This window comes from Mizuhopecten yessoensis, unplaced genomic scaffold (genome assembly GCF_002113885.1).
Source record: "Mizuhopecten yessoensis strain PY_sf001 unplaced genomic scaffold, ASM211388v2 scaffold2681, whole genome shotgun sequence".
Classification (NCBI taxonomy): Eukaryota; Metazoa; Mollusca; class Bivalvia; order Pectinida; family Pectinidae; genus Mizuhopecten; species Mizuhopecten yessoensis.
Window position 1 is genome coordinate 11,750 of NW_018404667.1, and position 24,333 is coordinate 36,082.

Consider the following 24,333-nt stretch of genomic DNA (forward strand, 5'->3'; position numbering starts at 1 on the left):
CCTGTATCATGTCCTAATGATGTTTATACCCCTTAACGCCCCCAAGTCCTCTGTATCATATACCCCTTAACGCCCCAAGTCCTCTGTATCATGTCATAATAAGGTTTATACCCCTTAACGCCACCAAGTCCTCTGTATCATGACCTTATGAGGTTTATACCCCTTAACGCCCCCAAGTCCTCTGTATCATGTCCTAATGAGGTTTATACCCCTTAGCGTTAACAGAACAGGATTCAAAACCTGAGTTATGTGTAAAGATGTGCCCTTAGTAACGGTGTTATGCTAATGATAGAAAAAGACTACAAATACTGTCAACATTCGTTAACAACCGATTTGGTTTGTATTCAATAACAACCAAGGCTATTTAAGGACGTGTGTTAGGTATTCGTGTTTGTGTGCAGGGGGCAGTGTTATCGTGTGTTTGCCTCCATTCTTCAGTGCGGCTGGGTGCCTTTGGATTGGTACATGTATTTCAGTGAGAAAGTACTAGAAAAAAATACTTACATCTCAAATGAGCGGCCGTAGCCAATACTGTTGCTAGGGCTTTAGACAACACTGTTGCTATGGCTTTAGACAACACTATTGCTAGGGCTTTAGACAATACTGTTTAATAGTTAACATTAGGTTACATTGGCACGTTGCTAAAAACGTGGTTATTTACGCCATATTTGATGTTTTTTTAAAGCACATCGTTCAGAAAAAGTTCTTAGTATCTTGAAAATCAATGGCATCCGTGTTGTATCTGTCCCTCCCCCCACCCCCCGGGTTTATTTAGGACATTCTATCTGCCTGTATATATGTCTTTTTTAATTTGTTGTTCATTAAAACGTCAATTAATCAAGTAATTTCTTATTGTTTTTATTTTATAACATTACTGGCCAATGAACGTTAATTAGTTTAAACATATTTTATTACAATATAATTACAAAAGGATTGGACACAAGTTATTGCAACTTATACACGCCCTTTCCATAATGGTTTACAACATATAAATATAACGCAATTTCTAATAATACATAAATTAATTTACAACAAATACATACTTGAGAGAGAGAGAGAAATGGAGAGAGAGAGAGAGAGAGAGATAGAGAGAGAGAGAGAGAGAGATTTTAGTCCGACTCATTTCATGATTAAAACTATAGATTAAGATAACAAACCTATAACAACGTTATATAACAAACGTATCAAGCTTATAACAATGTTGACCCAGTTGGACTATAACGTCAATTTGTAATGCGTTGACAAAACAATATTACAGGAGAACATCACACACACACACACACAATGTACAAATATCTACCAGAGTTGTCGTTCTTAACACTATCGACGAAACAATCGCGGACAATCCATCTCTGTGTAATAAGCGTAACTTACCCCCGCGCGTAATATTCCACGATTACGGTATTCTCGTAATGTTTCGATGAAGTAACGGTGAACATAAAGGTTTTTGAAGGCAAATAAAAGATATGTGTTACCTATTGAACATGACATTGTATGTTTGGGTTCTTCTTGTTTCACTGAACACTATTATGCGCGTTTTGCAGGTCTCTCTGAGGTACGCCAACCAGCACCTGTGTGGCGGGACTCTGATCGACTCCCAGTGGGTTCTCACCGCAGCGCACTGTTTTGAAGAGTAAGGCGTATATAAATAGCATTACATATAGTGTAATGTGACTTAACCGATTACGTAATCAGAATACCTTTACTTAGCAGGCATCTAATTATATTTTCAATTATCACTTGTGTTTCATGAACCTACTTTTTGAGCTACTGTCAAATAGAAACACTTCTATTATTATTGGTGAGCGGGTTAGGCTATATATAGTAGAAAGGACGGGGTTTGATTCCCGGATTCCAGTTAAAAGATACAATGGTCTCCTAACCGATGACGCTGGTACTCTCCAGGTACTCCGGTTTCACCCTATTTTGATACTCTGCTCGCCTCTATCTTGGATAATTTGTTTCATGGTTGTTCTAAAACAATCAAAGTGAATTATCCCCATACTTAATGTATGCTGTCGGTTATATTATGTCAAAGTAGAACCTCAACAAATCTAAAAATAAACGGTTTCTTCCCTTTTTTACAATTGCCGTAACATTTCTGCAAAGGAAAACCAAACCTGTTTTTACCTCCCATTTGAAGAGGAGCATTAGCAATTGTATAACTTGCTCTCGGGTAAAGATTAAAGCGACGTTCGAGTTTTACAAAGCTGTAAATATTAGGAACCTGGATTTTCATTTTTTAGGAGAAAGTCCTAGTTCACTTCAATTGTAACGAAAAAAGTATTTCTTACAACAAATTTAAGACTTTTTTTACATTTTTAATTCATCCAAATGTTGGATCGAAAATTAGCAAGATATACAATGGTATATAAACAATATCAGGTTGTAATACTTTGGAACTCTGATACATTAATGTACGTGAGAAGGGAGACAACCGCTCGATAATGAAATACATGTCATGTGTTCACAAATTGTCTTTACGAAAATTAAAAAAACAATGTTGTATGTTATTAAGATATACCATCATATTTAACACAATCATCAAATCTACGTATTACTGTAGGTTATTTTAAGAGCAATACGTTAATATAAACAGATAAGTACAGTCCATGATAAGCTGGGCTGCCACTTGTATTGGGACAGTGAAACTTATGGTGCCTGATTACGGTCATCTCGTGTTGAACACGCTAATTATATTAGCGTATACAGAATTTCGTGCTATCGCGGTAAAATGTCGTGTTGGAAATGCCGTGTTGGCGTGTTGTCGCCTCGTGCCCTTGTCGTGTTGTCGCCTTGTCGCGGTTTGAAAACGCAACAAGACGACATTGTATCTGTTAAATATCGGGTTGTCGCAGTTTGTGACCGCGACAAAGCGACAAGACGTCATCACGACAAGGCGACAACACGAGATGACCGTAATCAGCCACCGTAATCATTAGCTTGTATCTGCATTAGTCTTTTGGAAAGAAAATTATGATGCTCTAGCTTCCCCAATTTAAACCAGATCCACAAGGGAAATTCATTTGTATAATACGAACTGTATATTGTAACCTACAGATAATCAGCCTTTCCATCCATTCATCTTTACTGGTTCGTTCACTCGGAACTTACGGTTTAAAGGAAATGTAACATTAGAAACTCGAGTGCGAAAGGAAAACAACACATTTTGTTTTGAATGTATGTTATAGATGATACTCAATCAGATAAGTTGTAACCACCAATACAGAATTTACCTGGCTGTTTGTCTTGTGCTACACGTTACAGAATAAAATAAACGTTTTCATTTGTTTCCCCTGTAGATACAGTAATAACGTAAACAGTTTCTCTCGTAGAGCCCGTAGTTTTGTATTTCTATGCGGTATATTTTTACCAAATAATTAACATGGTGTTTTACGATACAGTTGTTCATTTTCGTACACTTAACATATGATCTAAATAAAGTAAAATAAACTTTATATATTTTACAAAAAATATGAAACACGTTACTGCAACTTATATTAATCACTCTTGCTGATCCGGATGTTAGCGTACTTGCGTGGTCTGAACGTGTGAGGAAACCGGAGTACCCGGAGAAAACCTACGTGGTCGTGCAGGTGACCCCATACCTCCGATCGGGGAATCGAACCCAGGCCACCTCGGTGAAAAGCAAGTGCGCTATCCACTGCGCCACCCGACCACCGTTAAGTACGTAGAAGCATGAGTTATATTTGTTGCGGTGAATGAAAAAAATAAATAGAGTATTATTTTTTTCTGTAGCACGAACCACCACGGTTGGACTGTCGGGGTCGGCTTACATGACCAGCATCACGTGCACTCCTCAAACATCCATCACGTGTCAAAGGTGGTCGTCCATTCGCATTATAATTCGCATAACAACCACAACGACATCGCCCTGATGAAGCTCTCCTCACCCATCGATCTATCTGGCAATTATGCAAAAGCGGCATGTTTACCAAGCAGTAACGAGAATTTCGAGCACAACACGTGCACTGTCACCGGTTGGGGCGTCACCCATTACGGTTTGTGAATTTAATTGATGTTACTATCCGTAATTTCTCTAGTTCTCTAACATAATTGAGCATAGACTGTGAGTAAATATATTGTTTCATGCGGGTTTTTTTCGGGGGGTTTAAACATTAGTATATTCGTGAAAGTCGAAATTCCTTTTATTGAGTTGGTTTGTTCATTATTATGACCAGACAACACGACACGAATTTTTTTTAGTAATATTTTCGTATTTGCAAAAAAAACAAATGTTACCTGCAATATCTCGAAGACAAATTATCTTGTTTTGAGTACGTTTTAACTAAAGTTACTGTTTCATATTCGCCATCATTTAGAAAACAAAAACCTGCATGATATATTTTATCATCTTTGTGTGTATTATGCCTATACAACATTTAATGAATCGCCTAAATATTCGATAGTTTGTTTATACAGATGAACATGGTAACGCACCTTTGACTCGGTACCTGATGAAGGTTGATGTGCCGGTGTTGACCAATGCTCAGTGTCAATACGACCTCGGACGGCACGCCATCTACACCGGAAACATCTGCGCTGGCTTCAGTCAGGGTGGCAGAGACGCTTGTCAGGTAATACGATAATAACCGTAACATATGTTGTGGATAAGGCATGTTTGTGTTACATGTACTCTAGGGTAAATTCAGTACTCAGCTTCAAAGCACGTTATAACAGACATAATCATCTGCTAAACGTTTAATTCATTGGACTGTTACGATATATCATGCGAGGAAATATCGCGTTATTTTAAGTAAGGTACGTTACACAATGTTTTTGGGATGTCACGATACACCGACTATATTTTGGGATTTCTTTTTCGTTTTTGATTTTTTTTCTACTCTTATCCGTTTCCACATGGCGGGTGACAGCTCCAGCCAGGCATGCTTGTCGAACAACATGAAGTTTGTTAAGCATTTTTAGTTGACAAAGTATATTTCCAGTTGTAATATTGCTATTAAAAATTGCAACATGTCTTTTCGCTTTGCTTCTACTGTTGCTATATGTATCGTGATATATATCGTATCGTGACCACAGTATCATGATACGTATTGTATCGACATCGTATCGTATCGTATCGTTGCAGCCCCATAAGTTATCGCTCTAACCCGTTCATATAAAACTCAAGATGCTCATTAAGACCGACTTTAACATGGTTCTTTGGTGGTGGAAATAAGTTACTCGTCTGAAAGGCTGTACCCCAAAAAGATGTTAATTTAAATGTTTAATAACACACTATGTAGTAATAATTATAATAGCATCACTGTGTTCTTAAAAAGAGACAACTAATACTAATCACAAGGTATTATGAAGTAAGTACATTATTTGAAAAAAAGGCCAAGTAAGATACTGAGGTCAAATTATGACGTGAACACTGTGTTGAAGACTCAATACAAAAAAACCCGAAATATACTTATAATAGACAGTAGTCTCTTTTGCATCACGCTTTGTAACATGTAACATGATCAACGACTTTTATCTTTATTAGGGTGACTCCGGCGGTCCGATGGTATGCAAACATAACGGGGTATACAAGTTGGCAGGCGTGGTATCCTGGGGTTACGGTTGCGGTGATGCTCATACACCAGGTGTATACACTCGGGTATCCTCTTTCCTGTCCTGGATAGCCCAACACAAACACTAGGTTGTTACTTGTCGTTATCACCGTTGTTTATAGCATTAAAATCGTTGACTAAATATATATATAACATTATTCTGTTGCGTCTTTGTTAAAACATACACATACATCAGGTAATAATTTCGAACCGAGTATCCGAATCGACCATCCGATGGTCTCACTGACAATTAAAACGGTATAACGACATATAATGTTACCAGTAAGTATTGTGACATGTCTATAACAGATAAGTTGAAAACCAAGGGAATTGAAGTCAACTAAAGAATTTGAAGTAACCCCTTGCAACGAAATAAAGGGGTGTGATGAATGTACATAGCATATTATTCAGGTTAGATACGTTGATCTGTTGGCGTTAATCATTTGTGTTATGTCTCCGTAATTCAAACGCTTAGAAGACAGATAGTTTTAGAGGTACAATTAAAACGCACAGGTGATTATACCTCACTCATCGCTAGGTGTCGCTAAGATAGGAAGAGGGTATTAATAGGCAGAATTCAGCAACAATCGGTCCAGTTATGTTCTGATCTCAGCGTGTATACAGCAGTGTCAGACTGTAAGTACCTAATATATGCGAGACCGGTTTTGTGTTGGAAAGATAGAAGTGACTGAATAAGTCTTCCCTTGATCCACACACTGCCTGGAAGATATATTAAATAAACGATTGAGTGCTGTAGCGAGATACTGTTAGACAGAAGATGTCGCGGGCATAGGCTATGCAGTGCTAGTCGTGACTAGGTATAGTTGTTAGGGCTAGTCGGGACTAGGGGTAGTCGTGGTTATCGGAGAGCGCCGTAGTATAGTATATTAGTATATATAAATTGTTTATAAGATGTTAAAGCTTATAAAACCAAAACCATACATATCATGGCAAGAAGTATCATAAAAGTTTTCTAGATAAAAAAAATGGTTATCTATTTCATGGTTTTCCGTGTTTATGTGAACGACAGTCCATGGCTGTAAATTCCTAACTAAAACGTATCAAAAATATTAAGTATTTGAACATCTATGAAACATCACATACAAATAAAAAAAAAATAATCTCAATGATTATAATCTATTATTTAAGGATCTTCGTTTGATTGTTTGTCTTGGGCTTAACGTTATTGCAACAGCCAGGGTCGTACTGATGCCTAGGGAGACACCTTTGGAAAGAGAAGTAAATAAAAAAGAAATAAGACAGGATAGATAGGAAAAAAACATTATTGACCCACATTCAAGGTCACACAGGTCAAATAAGTTTAAAACTCCAAACGATATCTTCTGAAGAACAAACAAGCCTAGAGTCAGGATATAAGGCTGGTAGATTCCTTGGATGGAGATAAACATTAAGTTTGCTAGTTAAATGACCTCGACCAAATTACAGGGTCATAATGGTGAACTTTCTCTTTAGCTTAACATGGCTGTTGACGTTTACATATGTACGTGTATGTATCACTACGCTCACGATAATGACTGTCGTTATCGATTAATGACGACAATGACCTCAACAAAGGTCATTGAGTCAATTACACTTGAAACTGTAAACATATTGGTATATACCCATGCACCCGAAGGAAGACAAAACACTTTCTCTTAATTGCTAATACCACACGTCAATCATGAATCCAATAGTAAGCACTCGAGGAAACGGAATGACTGAATGGCGTGCATGCCATTATGGTGATGATACGATAATATAATGTGTATTGATGCATCACACTGTATGCTACTTTTTGTGACAATTTTGATTTTATCTTATGATCGCATTGGTTCCAAGGTCCATTATTTTTCTATAAGCATCTGTTTGTCTCAAACATGAATACTACATAAGAATAATAAAATGTTGCCTTTGAATTGGTTATTTCTATTGTTTATTGTCTGATTCCTGATCCCTGAATGCATGTACATTCCTGAGGCACTTATAGCCTGCAAAACATTTAACATGATCCTATGATCTTCATTGAAGTCCGAAAAATGTAAAGAAGATGGGGGTTAGATTGGAAAATATTTGGAATGCATCCTAACATCCGCCCAGGATTAATGAATTATCTGCAAGTTACCGACGTTGGTAAATTATTTCTAATTTCTAAAAAAATGCAAAATGTATTTATACCATGTATGTATATTATATTGGTCAACTTCTGACAATCCATGGCAATGCCAGCAATGGTAAAGCGACAATCCACGGCAATGTCAGCAATGGTAAAATGACAATCCACGGCAATGTCAGCAATGGTAAAGCGACAATCCATGGCAATGTCAGCAATGATAAAGCGACAATCCACGGCAATGTCAGCAATGGTAAATCGACAATCCACGGCAATGTCAGCAATGGTAAAGCGACAATCCATGGCAATGTCAGCAATGATAAAGCGACAATCCACGCCAATGCCAGCAATAATAAAGCGACAATCCACGGCAATGTCAGCAAGGGTAAAGCGACAATCCATGGCAATGTCAGCAATAATAAAGCGACAATCCACGGCATTGCCAGCAATGATAAAGCGACAATCCACGGCAATGCCAGCAATGATAAAACGACAATCCACGGCAATGCCAGCAATGATAAAGCGATCATCAACGGCAAAGTCAGCAATGGTAAAGCGACAATCCATGGCAATGCCAGCAATGATAAAGCGACAATCCACGCCAATGCCAGCAATGGTAAAGCGACAATCCAAGGCAATGTCAGCAATGACAAAGCGACAATCCATGGCAATGCCAGCAATGGTAAATCGACAATTCATGGCAATGTCAGCAATAGTAAAACGACAATCCATGGCAATGCCAGCAATGATAAAGCGACAATCCACGCCAATGCCAGCATTGGTAAAGCGACAATCCACGGCAATGTCAGCAATGGTAAAGCAACAATCCATGGCAATGCCAGCAATGGTAAATAGACAATCCATGGCAATGCCAGCAATGGTAAATCGACAATCCACGGCAAATTCAGCAATGGAAAAGCGATAATCCATGGCAATGCCAGCAATGATAAAGCGACAATCCACGGCAATGCCAGCAATGATAAAGCGATCATCCACGCCAATGTCAGCAATGGTAAAGCGACAATCCATGACAATGCCAGCAATGATAAATCGACAATCCACGGCAATGCCATCAATGATAAAGCGATCATCCACGGCAATGTCAGCAATGGTAAAGCGACAATCCATGGCAATGCCAGCAATGATAAAACAACAATCCACGGCAATGCCAGCAATGATAAAGCGATCATCCGCGGCAATGTCAGCAATGGTAAAGCGACAATCCATGGCAATGAAAGCAATGATAAAGCGACAATCCACGCCAATGCCAGCAATGATAAAGTGACAATCCACGCCAATGCCAGCAATGGTAAAGCGACAATCCATGACATTGTCAGCAATGGTAAATCGACAATCCACGGCAATGTCAGCAATGGTAAAGCGACAATCCATTGCAATGCCAGCAATGATAAAGCGACAATCCACGGCAATGCCAGCAATGGTAAAGCGACACTCCATAGCAATGTCAGCAATGGTAAAGCGACAATCCACGGCAATGTCAGCAATGGTTAAGCGATCATCCGCGGCAATGTCAGCAATGGTAAAGCGACAATCCATGGCAATGAAAGCAATGATAAAGCGACAATCCACGCCAATGCCAGCAATGATAAAGTGACAATCCACGCCAATGCAAGCAATGGTAAAGCGACAATCCATGACATGGTCAGCAATGGTAAATTGACAATCCACGGCAATGTCAGCAATGGTAAAGCGACAATCCATTGCAATGCCAGCAATGATAAAGCGACAATCCACGGCCATGCCAGCAATGATAAAGCGACAATCCACGGCAATGCCAGCAATGGTAAAGCGACACTCCATGGCAATGTCAGCAATGGTAAAGCGACAATCAATGGCAATGTCAGCAATGATAAAGTGACAATCCATGGCAATGTCAGCAATGGTAAAGCGACAATCCACGGCAATGCCAGCAATGGTCCCCCGACAATCCACGGCAATGTCAGTAATGGTAAAGCGATAATCCACGGCAATGCCAGCAATGGTAAAGCGACAATTCACGGCAATGTCAGCAATGGTAAAGCGACAATCCACGGCAATGTCAGCAATGGCAAAGCGACAATCCACGGCAATGCCAGCAATGGTAAAGCGACAATCCACGGCAATGTCAGTAATGGTAAAGCGATAATCCACGGCAATGCCAGCAATGGTAAAGCGACAATCCAAGGCAATGTCAGCAATGGTAAAGCGACAATCCACGGCAATGCCAGCAATGATAAAGCGACAATCCACGCCAATGCCAGCAATGGTAAAGCGACAATTCACGGCAATGTCAGCAATGGTAAAGCGAAAATCCATGGCAATGTCAGCAATGATAAAGCGACAATCCATGGCAACATACATGTCAGTAAAGAATTAACAAATACATCCACGCCAATGCCAGCAATGGTAAAGCGACAGTCAACGGCAATGTCAGTAATGGTAAAGCGACAATCCATGGCAATGTCAGCAATGATAAAGCGACAATCCATGGCAACATACATGTCAGTAAAGAATTAACAAATACATATCTCCTTTTTGTTGAAAACTCAATTATATAATTATAACATTTAAGTGTTTCGTAGTGTCGTTACCAATTGAGAATTATAAATGATCACAATGTATTTTCAGAGTTTGTTTTCATCGCAAGCAAGTGGACTCGATATTTTATCTACGCGCCGAGGGTTTTACCAAATTTGAAAATCCCGAGGGTGTAATTTCCCTAACCTACACCCTTGGGCATGAAAGAGTATTTTTCTCTCATTCCAATCACCATAATAAGCTCAGAAACCACGAAAATGCAATAAAACTGGCCAATATTTTGAAAATATAAAAATATTTCCTATGTTCATATCTTACCGTAGTTTTATCGATTTTGTGTTGTTATTAGGGTTTTGTTGACAGTTAAAGTGAAATGTTACATCAGTGTTATATTTTCTCGAGTCATGTTTCCGAAACTAAGTACATGTATTACATATATATCAACCATGAGCTATTTCGTCTTTTTCATCAAAATGTTTTGATATATTCAATAATGGTTTAGCTGTTCAAACCGCGTTCGTCCGTGGTCCGTACTTCATCCCTTCAGAAATGTTTTTAAGCACGTTTTCTCAAAATAGTGCCTGAAGGATCTCTCACAAATTGCAAATGTAGGGTTCCCATTTCACTCCTGACTGATCGGAAAACCAGACAGCAATCTTGAAATGTAGACCGTGTTAGCGTTATATCTCAGAAAGTACTGGAGGTATCGTATTTCACAAGCATGTTCTCCATGATTCTTTGTGATGCATTTTGAATTTACTGACGGATCAGAGAACCAAGATTGGCTGTCTTGAATATTAAGAGTTATTTTTTTAGTGGTATTTCTCAGAATGTAACGGAGGGATCTGTCTCAAATTTCACTTATGTATCCTCAATTGTCCGTATTTTTGCATATTCAATATGATAATTTATTGTAAAACCAAGACGGCTGACAGGCAATGCTATTTAACGGAAGGAATCGATCTTAATATCACAAGAATGTTCCCCTTGGTTGGACATTTAATATGGGGACTAATTGGAAAAAAAACAAGATGGGCATCAGGCAGCCTTTTGGAATTTTGATAGTTCATATTTTTTGCGAGGATGTTAAACCACAATAACTGATATGCTGAAAGAAATTGCTTCACTGCTCGAAAATAACATAATTCCAATGGATATTGTATAGACCGACTCACGAAGGTAACAATGCTGAGTGTACAATCCCAGCCACAACACTTATATAAGTGCACCTAGACTTGTTTGTGCTATGTACAGATAAGCTCGTTAAATTGTAACTGTTCATGCTTATGTGTCTGGGGGGGTGTAAGAGTAAATCACTGCGTCCAAAGCGATAAAGGGAATACAAAATAACAATTACGTTGTACCTCACAGTGGTAGGCACGGCAGATAAGTGGTAAGATGCCAGGCTAGTGACCGAAGGGGTGCGGGTTCGAGTCTTGGCACGGCATTTTCTTGTATCTTTGAGCAAGATACTTTAGTATAAACCGTATTTCATTTCGTAAAGTTGCAGTTACAATATACAGACCATTTAATTATTACATACATGAAATAAGATCCAAAAACAAGTTCCTAAACTTATATCAATATGGTTCCTTAGCAGAAATACTAATGGATAACAGAGACTTGAAGTAAAAGAAAGAGGAGAAGAAATAGGAAGAGAAGAAAGAATAGCATTTGCCAATGTACCAAACGTTAACCTATGTAAATGTAACTGATATGATAACGTATTTATAACAGTGGACCATTGATGCGGGGTACTACTACAAAGATGATACGAAAATACCAATAGCATATATATGGCACAACTGATATGGGCGCGCGCACAACCACACACCCTCACACACGCACACACAAAACCCGAGGTGTATACATGTATGAGTGACACATTGGGTGTATGAATAAAATAGATAACACACGTTTTGAGTTAATAATAACATTTTGTACACAGTTAAATATATTTCGATTTTGGGCAGGTGAAATATTGTTGTCACCAAACAGGAGGGTTGATACTTTACTTTGCTTGTTCTAGTCTACTCAGCTGTAAATGGGTAGGTGATTGGGTAGTTCTAGGATTGTAGAATGCTAGCTGTGAGCGCCGAAATGGCAGCAACATCTGTATGCTCCCCAAGGAGTTGAGAAAGACATTGGCTGGTTGCAAAGGCCCTATAACAACGGAAGATAATTTGTGAACCGCTTTGAGACGACGTACGAAATGGGTTGTAATACAACGGTATATAAGAACCTGGAATATTATTAAAGTGTTGCAAAAAGCATAACACGCATTCATGCATGATCGCGCGTGGGTTTGTGCGAGTTCGTGTTTCAAAGGGAGGTAAGGGGATGGAAAATATCTCGATTTGGTGTTATACCTCGCTTCATTACTAAGCTGTTTTCCTCACAACGCACCTCGAAACAAGTAAAGTATTCATGCATGCTCGTGTGTGCGCGTGCGTATGTGTGTTTATTCCTAGTCATCATGTTCTGCAGCGACCATTTTTTTCACGGAACAACAAAAAAAAACACCCTCTTTAAACTAATCTTCAAAGGTATTGTTGTTTGTATGTAAATTTAGTATTGCATGTACATGTTAACAAAAACATAATTGTACACCATTTTGATTTTATTTTTGCTATATAATCGCGTATATCGAGTAAGCCCGGCGAACCATATCCGAGCTTAGTGCGCATTCTTTGTTGTTTGAATCCAGCTAAGGAAGGATGATACCCGCGTGTAGACTCCGGGAGCGTTCCTCTGAGCACAGCCGTATCCCCATGACGTAATACCGGCCAATTTCCAAACTCCGTTCTTTTTACAGGTCAATGGGCCACCGGAATCTCCCTGCAAAATACAGAAAAAAATAATCTAGCACTTTCTAAAACGTGTGTTTGCTTAGTTTAGTTTCACGTCCTCGAGACAAACAAGAATATACATGTATGAAGAGACTTTGCCGAAAATAAAACGTGAGTTTGGGGAAGATATACACTGTAGATCCCAAGTATTCCAATAGGCTAAGTAGATCGTTTTCGGTTTCCTCAATTTTCCCAAAACAGAGGACACAGTTAATAACCCCGGTTTCTGCAAAGGGTTCAACATAAGTCGGCTCATACAATAACTTGCAAGGAGATCTAGCAAGCATACTCTTTACCCGAACATGAAGGTGTTGTCTCATTGATACTGTGTCATGATAAATGTCTGTTAAAAATGAATAGCGATAAGTATTGAGATGCATCAGACTACAAACTCCCGCCGATTCGGGAGAATGAAGAGGCTGAACAGGCTATTCCGTCTTTGCGTAATGCAGAGTTATCTTCTCTTGTGAGCAGGTATTGATTGTTACGTCATTGGTTTGTGTGAGCAAATTACGTCGTTTTCTCAACAATTGATGACGTTACTCTCACAAACCAATGACGTAACCAGCAATACCTGCTCACAGGAGCAGATAACTCTGCAAGACGAAAAGACGGAAATTATATACATCCCGATATATACCTTCCGTGTCATATGCTTGGAGAACGTAACATTAACAACCCAATAAGAACATTGTGAATCTATATTTTTTCTGTTCTTCCTTTCTTCTTACTCTTTTTCACCGGTGTCTCCCTATGTACCCGTCTTCATAATAATAATAATAATAATAATAATAATAATTCGAGGTTCTTATATTCCGTCTATTCGTATTGCAAAGTTATCTGCTCTTGTGAGCAGGTATTGATTGTTACGCCATTAGTTTGTGTGAGAATATTACGGCGTTTTCTCAAAAAAATATGACGTTACTCTCACAAACAAATGACGTAACAATCAATACCTGCTCACAAGAGCAATTAACTCTGCAATACAAAAAGACGGAATACCGCTTTATCACAACCAAGTTCGTAGGTCGTCTTAAAGCGGTTCACAAATTATTATCCTAATTATCAGCAGTAACAGCTAGCATTCTACAATTCTAGCACTGCCCAACCACGTACTCATTCACAGTTTAGTAGATATCTTCCTCAAAGATACAACAGAGTGCCGTGCCGAGACTCGAACCCGCAACCTTTCGGTCACGAGCCCGGCGTCCCACCACTAGACTTCCGTGCCTTCATATGACCTAACTGTTGTAAGTGCGTAAAACAGATACAGCAACTGCATTGCATACTGTCAATTTCTTTATTTACTCTTCTGCTTTTGCCCTTGATAATGATATCATGGATTAAATACCGTTATGTGATGATTATTTTTATGAAAAAAAACGTAAACGTAATATTTCAGACAATATCTGTATAACATGTGTGACAGAAGCTACATGTATATTTGTTTACTGTACCGTGTTTCGAATCGCATACCTGACAAGCGTCCTTTCCACCTTGACTATAGCCAGCACAAAGGTTAGATGTGTAAATAGAATTTCCCATGTAATAATTACACCTGCTGTTGGGAATGATAGGAACGTCGACCTCCTCCAGATAACGAGAGCCTTGTCCACCTAAACACAGAACACAACATCAGTAAGTGAAGCGTTGACGTGCCTTGTATTCTTGCGATAATTTAATGTTCGCGTGAATTCGTCACGAGACCAGGCTGCTACATGAGGTTTTCACGAAGACTAATTTCACAGGTATTTACTTACCATTTTTAAAAATAGAATTATTTCATTCGCGAATTCAAGTATTCGGGAATAAAGCGAGAAGTTAATTTTCGTGTGAATGTGTTACGAGACTAGGCTGTTATATGAGGTTTACAGCGAGCACTAGTTCCATATATATTTACTGATCATTATAAGAATAGAACTATTTCAATCGCGAATTCAAGTATTCCGGAATAAAGCGAGACGTTAATTTTCGTGTGAATGTGTTACGAGACCAGACTTTTATATGAGGTTTACAGCGAGACTAATTCAATAGATATCTACTTATCATTATTAAAATATAATTATTCCAATCGTGAATTTAAGTATTCCGTAAAAAAACCCAAAAGACAATATTCAAAACATCAAGCGCGACAATGGGGTGATTAACAGTAAATCATAGGAGATCACAAGATCACACTCCCAATTCTGTATCAATAATGTTCCAAAGCTCAAGTTTATTTTGCCTTAATTTCAGAAATGTTCTCATTATGCAAAAATTTAAAGACAAAGTCTTAGAAAAAGAAAAGAGTACTTTCAGGTCAACATACATTATTGCAATTGGCACTACTATAGGAAGTGTTTAAGAGTAAACTATACTTCCTGATATATTAATCATTTTTTATCAGGCCCAGTATCAATATAATTATTCACCACAATATCACTTATATTGCTTTCATGTGTGAAACCCAATCAGTAAAAATACAGTATCAGTATTTTGATTTATGAAAACATCTGATAGATCTACCTAGTGAAATACACATCTAAGATTGTTTCAATCAATATAGTTATAGTTATATTTTTTTTATATATATATTGTTATTTGTTTTTCAAACACCGGGACCCACTTGTATAAAACATCTCAACTCTTGAGATTTCCTCAAGTCTATGATTTCCCATAGACAATACATTGCTTGAGATTTTCCTTAACTTTGATATGTGTTTTACAAGTGGGCCCGGTTATCACAGACAGAGAGCATACCCTCGTGAAGAGCTCCCCATCCAGTTGCTGTACAAACGTTGTTGTCGAAGTTTTCATTGGGGTCGGGAAGACAAGCCGTTTTGACGTAGGTAGTGGTAGTGTCCACAGGTTTGTCCAGTTTGATCAAGGCGATGTCGTTATGGTTACGGCTATGGTCGTAGTGCTCGTGCGTTAAAACAAGTATGGCGTTGTGGACCTGGCTGCTGTATATGTGACTACGATCCTGAACACCAACAGCTACGGTCCAGTAATGTTTCGAAGTGCTAGAGAGATAAACACGGTTGAATAAATGGTAAAATATCGTTACGGTTACTACTGACTATCAGCTAGGTAGAGAAAGAGAGAGAGAGAGAGAGAGAGAGAGAGAGAGAGAGAGAGAGAGAGAGAGAGAGATGGTTGAATAATTTGAAAAAGAAATATCGTTATATTTCTACAGACATTCAATGTACCGGAGAGAGAAAACCATTGAGGAAAGTTAAATATGTGGTTAGAGTGATACATACATTCAGCCTGCTGGAGAAAGAAACACGGCTGAATAATTTGACAAATATTATTGTGGTCATATTGACATTCAGTATGCTTGAGAGTAAAATAAGGTTGAATGATTTGACAAATACCATTGGTCCTTCAGACATTCTGTATGCTAGAGAATGAGATAGGGTTGATTGATTTGGCAAATACCATTGGTCCTTCAGACATTCTGTATGCTAGAGAATGAGATAGGGTTGATTGATTTGGCAAATACCATTGGTCCTTCAGACATTCTGTATGCTAGAGAATGAGATACGGTTGAATGATTTGACAAATACCATTGGTCCTTCAGACATTCTGTTTGCTGGAGAGTGAGATAGGGTTGATTGATTTGACAAATACCATTGGTCCTTCAGACATTCTGTATGCTAGAGAATGAGATAGGGTTGAATGATTTGACAAATACCATTGGTTTTTCAGACATTCTGTATGCTAGAGAGTGAGATAGGGTTGAATGATTTGACAAATACCATTGGTCCTTCAGACATTCTGTATGCTAGAGAGTGAGATACGGTTGAATGATTTGACAAATACCATTGGTCCTTCAGACATTCAATATGCTAGAGAGTGATGCCTAGCAGCGAGCCTTAAATTTGCCGAGACACAGATAGCGAACGTGATCTTGACCCCTGAGTATCACGGATTTCTCGTCAAAGGTAATACTATGCCAAAAAACGCAAAAGTGTTTCGGTGTAGCTGTTTAGGTACGAAGGAACACAATACATTTACTCCAGGTGTAAAGTGTTCCTAGATGTGTTGCAATATACAACGATATGGTATATGTACTTTTAAAAAGCCCTTAATAACATTGCATTTGTCAGTATAATGTGACCGGGCGGAATGCCGTGCTGGGTGCCTTCGGCATGGTATTTGAATGAGATAGCACTATCAAATCGGCATCAGATCAACGCTACCACAGGGAGGCAAGCACACCAACATACCCTGTCTCCAGCACACATACACGGTTTCACAACGGACATTGATAGCCTCAGCTGTTGATTCCGTCTTTGCGTATTGCAGAGTTATCTTCTCTTGGGAACAGGGATTGATTGTTACGTCATTGGTCGGTGTGAGAAAATTACGTCGTTTTCTCAAAAATTGATGACGTTTCTCTCACAAACAAGTGACGTAACAATCAATACCTGCTCCCAAGAGAAGATAATTCTGCAATACGCAAAGACAAAATAGGCCTTTAAACAATTGACCAAACTTACTCCTGGAAGCAGTGAGCCGCGGTGACGACCCACTGGCTATCTATAAGGGTACCACCACACATATGCTGTCCTCCGTATCTGAGGGAAACCTGCCACGGGTATTCTCCGTGTGTTGCTACTGTGCCTCCTACAATCTTGTGATTGCCTGATACGGCAGGGACACCGCACTGACCTGGGGAATCAGTAATTCATTATGAAGTAAAAAGGTGGATGTTAGGAAAAACAGTAATTAAATGGTTTACCTGCGTGTTTTTATTTTATTTATTCATGTGTATAGAACTCAAAGAATATTTTTTGCAGTATATAATTACTTATAATTTAACCTGCGCCTATCTTAGAAAAGTCAACACAGTTAAAAAAAAACTCAATTATAAGATATACCAAAACAAAGTTGTTGAAAATCCAAAACAATTCCACTAAAAAAACCGGATATGATATTTTCCCGTCAAGATATTTTGTATATATATCTCAATGATTTACAATCATTGTAGCATATTGTTTTTAAAGTTAATTTTAAATATTTTGACTGATAGTTCACAAAGAATTCCTGCACTATTTGCAAACAGTTCCACTAAAAATAACAGATTTTACATTTTCCCGTCAATATTTTTTTTTATATTGTTTCAATGATTCACAATTTGCAGGTGTACACTAATGTTTTGGCGATGTATTATTACAGTCATAAAACCAATAGCTGTCAATTCCGTCTTTGCGTATTGCAGAGTTATCTTCTCTTTGGAGCAGGTATTGATTGTTACGTCATTGGTTTGTGGGAGAAAATTACGTCGTTTTCTCAAAAATTGATGACTTTATTCTCACAAACGAATGACGAAACAATCAATACCTGCTCACAAGAGAAGATAACTCTGCAATACGCAAAGACGGAATTGTGATATATGTGGAGCTTACCGCTACTCGTGGTGTGCGAACCGGTCCCATGGGACGGCGCATGCGTGGGAGCGGCCGTAGCGACGGTGTGGTGAGCCCCATAACAGCATGCCTCTAGAAACCCACAGTAACTAAGGACGAGATGGTTGCCTGCTCCACAGTGGGTTGTCCCGCTCAACAAGTTGATGCAGGAACCATGCAGGGTATTTTGGCATACTGTAGAAAAGAAAAATATATTCATCAAATAGAAATAAGCAAACAATAAAACATTGCACGTTAAAACAGGGGCAGAATGGTTTGCGTTGATACATGTGAACACATGACTTACACACACGAATGCCTTTCAAATTTGGTAATAAGAGCAAAATTTATCAAAATTCAGCAATCAGCTGTTTCTTCCTTCTGCGACTCATATGTAATAAGAATTGCAAATGATTGTGATTAGCATTTGCAATACTAATGACTAAGTCTACCGTACTGCTTGGGAACTTTGACAATGGATTGTAATCAATTTGAGCGTTTGTTTGTTTTCTCTGTAGCCATAAGGTAAAACAGCACACAATGAATATTACAATACTTGTTGACTGGCCTCAAAATGTAATCTTCTTGACACTTCAATAATAAGTTATCTTACATAACATGTCTAACATAACATGTCCTTTTTTCAGCAGTCAGTATTCTATCCACTGATTGTTAATTCCGTATAAAGTATAATAGGTGCGTTGCAAGACTGGGATTCGAATCCGGGACCCCCAAGCTCTAGACAGACGCTCCATCTAGTCGACGAGGATCGAATAAGTTTCGTCATATAAGGACTGCTTTTTTAAACGTCATATTAACAGCTAAGGGCAGCCAAGGAGATGCATCCAGGTGTGTTGTGTAAGCGGACATGTGTGTATGTGTGCCGGAGACAGTGCATGTTGGTGTATTTGGCTACTTGTGAAAGCGCGGGATGTGCCTCAATGTGCGTGTGTATGCGCTCATGTGTGTATGCTGGAGGCAGGGTATGTTTGTGAATTTGCCTCATTGCTATTGATCAGATCTGTAGAAATTTGCATTTCTCTTTTGATTTGAAACATACAATGTAGTTCGATCAAACAAAACAGAGTGACAATCTGTTTTTACTGCTGATAAAGTATACTTTTTGATTGTGATTTATCGTCCTCGCAACAGCCAGCGTCATATGAGGACGGTGCCTAGGGAGACAACAGCCAGAGTCATATGAGGGCAGGTGTCTAGGGAGACAACAGCCAGCGTCATATGAGGACGGTGCCGAGGGAGACAACAGCCAGAGTCATATGAGGGCAGTTGTCTAGGGAGACAACAGTCAGGGTCGTATGCGGACGGGTGCCAAGGGAGACAACAGCCAGAGTCATATGAGGACGGATGTCTAGGGAGACAACAGCCAGAGTCATATAAGGACGGGTGCCTAGGGAGACAACAGCCAGGATCATATAAGGACGGGTGTCTAGGGAGACAACAGCCAGAGTCATATAAGGACGGAGGTCTAGTGAGACAACAGCCAGAGTCATATGAGGACGGAGGTCTAGGGAGACAACAGCCAGAGTCATATGAGGACGGGTGCCTAGAGAAACAATAGCCATGGTCGTATGAGGACGGGTGCCTAGTGAGACAACAGCCAGAGTCATATGAGGACGGGTGCCTAGTGAGACAACAGCCAGAGTCATATGAGGACGGGTGTCTAGGGAGACAACAGCCAGGGTCGTCTGCGGACGGGTGCCAAGGGAGACAATAGCCAGAGTCATATGAGGACGGATGTCTAGGGAGACAACAGCCAGGATCATATAAGGACGGGTGTCTAGGGAGACAACAGCCAGAGTCATATAAGGACGGAGGTCTAGTGAGACAACAGCCAGAGTCATATGAGGACGGAGGTCTAGGGAGACAACAGCCAGAGTCATATGAGGACGGGTGCCTAGGGAAACAATAGCCATGGTCGTATGAGAACGGGTGCCTAGGGAGACAACAGCCAGAGTCATATGAGGACGGGTGCCTAGTGAGACAACAGCCAGAGTCATATGAGGACGGTTGTCTAGGGAGACTTGGGCGAGAAAGGAAAGGGTAAAGAAAGAGGAAAGAAAACATAGGAAACGAAAAAGTGTTGCAATTTGGGCAGCAGATAGATTTTTGTCGCGTCCACGTTATTTAGGAAGAAGGCACAGAAGATAACCCCCGATTCTGCAAAGAGTCCCACTTTAGTCGCCATGTATGATACGCATGCAGTGGGATACAGCATATTTAGTATTGGCAATGTTCCCTACATAGAAGACAATGAAGAAATCATTCCCGATTCTGCAGGGAAGGGAGATAAAGCGTATACAACGAAACTAGTTATCGTGAGAAAAGCACAAACCAAATTTATGAAAACACAAATCAGGGATAAGTGAGGATATTTTTTCTATTGTGACGTTATCCGTAATCTTTATACATTTAACCATATTCAACCAGCTAACCGGCTTAATTGGAGGCAGGGTATTCTAGTGGTAGGACGCCGTGGTCATGACCGAAGGGTTGCGGGTTTTAGTCACGTCACGGCACTTCGAACAAGATATTTTACTCTGCGCTTGTTCCAGTCTACTCAGCTGTAAATGAGTACGTCGTTCGGCAGTGCTGCAATTGCTAAATGTTAACTGTGAGCGCCGAAAAAGCAAAAACGGCCGTATGCTCCACAGGGAGTTGCGAAAGATATTGGTCGGTTGCAAAGGTCTCAAACTACGGATATTAATTATTCATTTTTGAACTACTTTCAGACGACCTACGAACTAGGTTGTGATAAAGCAGTATATGATCACCTCGAATTAATATTATTATTATTTTTATAGATAATTACTGTGACATTATTTCATATCATGAGGAGGTTTCTAGACTTTGGTTACATAATAATATAAACACACAGGGTGTATGTAGCTGAAGTTACAATATCTGTATTTAATGCTTACCTGTTTGAGAAAAGACCGGACTGGCTGCAATAGCCAAAAGCAGAGACACACAGAACAAATCCATGTCGGTGTACGGTCTTGATGAAAGTGAACTTTGCAAAGTTAGAAATGGACTTACTGGATTCTTATCTTTGAGGTCAAATCGTGATCTGGTAGTCGCTCCCTATCGCAGGTTCAGTGCACGGGACCGTAGTTGTCAGTCTGTGATCGGCCATCTTGTCAGAAGTACTTGAACTTTAATTTTTAATTTTTACATCATGACTTTAAAAAATGTAATTAAAGGTTTTGGGATATCTTTTTGACAGACAACGCGTTTTACTCTTTTTGATATCTGATGGATATTAATCATAAACTTACTATTGTTTCGCAAGACCCTGATACGATGTAATTCCTTACTTTCCAAAATGCTGATCAGAGTGATACAAATGATCGCAGAATTACTTATATCTGTATAATTAGAATTTAATTGTCATTTCCGTTGTCGGATCTATAATTAAGCAGATGTAAACAGTTTCCCAATTATCGACTATAAATGTAAAGAAGTGGTGATGACAAAGTTATAAGTGACGAACTACTTTCAAGCTGTATTCACAGTGAATACAATACTTATTATAGCATTGCAGAAAAGTGTATTTTGAAAACAATTTGAACAAAATGTATTGATTAATTTCAGCAACGGTATATATATTACACTTAAACAAATCAGTTTGTTTAAATTTTGGTATTGGCAACGTTTGCTAAGCACTTTGTGATGACACGAATTGGTAATTATAAAACTAAAATGTCATATAGATATTTTTAGTGCATTTGTTTTTTTCTGAGTTAACGAGGGTATACAAAGTATTTTATTCCTTCAATTTTTATACGCAGTTTAAACGTCTTAATCTTTTATTGACCAATCCGGTCACCAGTTACACAATTTAAGATTAAGGACTCCTGTCCCACTTCAATGCGTTTTTCGTATATACAGTAATCTACAGTAAGCTCCCCTTAGTTTCATTTTTGATATAACTGTAGCACATTTTGGCCGGGGCACTTCCGTTGACCAGACAGCTCAGTCTAGTCGATCGATAGTATAACAATCATGAGTCCTGGGTTCGAATACCGGTCTATCCTCGCCTAAAGTTTACACAGACCACTGTAATTCATTATATATTTTTTTCAGTTCATCTTCATTAGTTTTTTCAATAAAAAGGCCTGCAAGGTTTAATTTTCTTTTTTAGAAATGATTTAGCAAAGTTATAAACAAGCCAGAAAACAGGGTTAATGCCGTAGTATACAGTTATAGAATGGGTATGAGGGAAATAGCAATGTTATGATCCCCCGAGGTGAAAACTATATTGGTAATTTCCTAATTTAAGGAGAGATAAGCATACAGATGCAGAGATTTTAATTGATTTTAGGGAAATAGGAGATTTTATGGTATTGAGGTATAATAATTACAATTGTTATCAGTGGTAGGGGTGTATTTCAGGTCTAAATATTGTGTCGCAAAAGTTTAATTAACACTTAAATGTTAAAAAAAATCACCTTCATGTTTCAAAGTAAATATCGCACATTTCCGATGTATCACAACAGGGGGATTTGAACCTACGAACTTTCAGCAGTATACAGCTTTACGTGTATAAAGTGTTTGCTGTCGAGAAGTTGTGAAATGTTATAGATAATTTAACAATGCGTACATTGACAACGTTCATGCATTGTCTTATCTAGATATACTTTATATAATGTTACATGGCACTAGGTCACTGTAACGTACATATATAGAAATAGAAATGACAAGATATGGATATAAAGCAAAATTTAATCAAACATTACGATTCTGTAGATTATAATACGAATCATCAGGATCTGTCTTCAAATGACCTGTTCGGGACAGTTCTAACATGCAGACTGATAGAAGCTTAGTTGAAACATGTATTTTACCTTGAGGTTAAAGGCAAACCTTATGACCAATTCCGTAATACACATATATAATCGTTGGTAAATGTTAAGTGTGCATGACTATAAATTAGTGAAAATATTATCAAAATTCAAAATTGTGTTAAAAAAATGTCATTCATTGCACATGTATCTGCATACTTTTGACCTTAAATTTAAACTATTTGTGTCATGCATGTGCTCGTCCCTTTACAGTAAAACACTTTATGATTGAATTGCGCTGATTTCAAACAAATATGTCACAGATTTGATAATGTACCGTCAATGAAAAATGAGTTGGTTTGATTTTTGATTTTTTTGTGAATGATTTTTGTTTACAGTGTTATTTGGCCCTAAATGACTCACATTGTCTATGGGCCGTTAAACAATACAAAAACAAAACAAAGCAAACATATTCTTAAATGCATGTACTTTATCAGTTTTTTTGAAAGAGCATAACTTTTCCACCGATTTTGAATGATTGAAAGATTCAAACTAACCAGTCCTTTTTCTAAATACGATTTCAAATAAAACCATATTGAATTTAAACTTTCGTTAATGTAATAACAACTTACGTGTAAGATAAAGTGTATCAATATAGAGCCTTTGCTCATAAGTACAGTTAAGGTCAAATCTTACGATTTGGGTAACATCGTGCAGTGACTGACAGGGGGACTGTTGAATTGTAGATAGTGGTATAGGGATATCCATCTAGTGGCGACCAGGTCAGTCATGGCTGACATAGAGACAGGAACGAGATTTTGAACTCCCCAAAACAGACAGGGGTAACTGACATTGCCATATGGTACATCTAGTAAAAATATTTTGGTAGGGGAAAGTTAGTCTAGATGTTAGATGATAAGTTATATTTAATTGCTACACGTGCCTCATTACTTATGTACAATAAGTTGTACCTACCCATGAATAGTTAATATGATATAGATTGTTTAAACCACTTGGGGAAGATTAGATAAGTAGTCTAGAGCTAGGGGGTGGGGTGGGGGT

General features: G+C 38.6%; 2 protein-coding genes across 2 annotated transcripts in view; one reads left to right on the forward strand and one right to left on the reverse strand.

The window, feature by feature from the left end:
• The first annotated feature begins 1,529 nt into the window (after nt 1-1,529).
• On the forward strand, nt 1,530-5,725 carry LOC110446357 (prostasin-like). Its single transcript, XM_021491471.1, has 4 exons — nt 1,530-1,633; nt 3,760-4,022; nt 4,444-4,598; nt 5,513-5,725. Exons 1-4 carry the CDS (start codon nt 1,530-1,532, stop codon nt 5,666-5,668), a joined length of 678 nt encoding a protein of 225 aa, XP_021347146.1. The 3' UTR covers nt 5,669-5,725.
• A 7,109-nt stretch (nt 5,726-12,834) lies between these two features.
• The window catches only part of LOC110446388 (transmembrane protease serine 9-like), a 20,481-nt gene continuing 8,982 nt past the window's right edge, over nt 12,835-24,333 (reverse strand). The window contains exons 8-13 of the mRNA XM_021491521.1: nt 21,409-21,571; nt 18,470-18,664; nt 17,561-17,732; nt 15,816-16,078; nt 14,553-14,692; nt 12,835-13,065 (exon numbers count right to left, since the gene is read on the reverse strand). Coding sequence (XP_021347196.1) covers nt 12,904-13,065; nt 14,553-14,692; nt 15,816-16,078; nt 17,561-17,732; nt 18,470-18,664; nt 21,409-21,571 — 1,095 coding nt within the window. The 3' untranslated portion in view covers nt 12,835-12,903. The remainder of the gene's footprint in view (nt 13,066-14,552; nt 14,693-15,815; nt 16,079-17,560; nt 17,733-18,469; nt 18,665-21,408; nt 21,572-24,333) is intronic.

Bases quoted from the DNA above. Each gene is read 5' to 3' on its own strand.
- LOC110446357 (XM_021491471.1), top strand. From the start codon at position 1,530: ATGCGCGTTTTGCAGGTCTCTCTGAGGTACGCCAACCAGCACCTGTGT. The intron at 1,634-3,759 runs GTAAGGCGTATA...TTTTTTCTGTAG, and splicing joins GCAGCGCACTGTTTTGAAGA to CACGAACCACCACGGTTGGA. The intron at 4,023-4,443 runs GTTTGTGAATTT...TTGTTTATACAG, and splicing joins TTGGGGCGTCACCCATTACG to ATGAACATGGTAACGCACCT.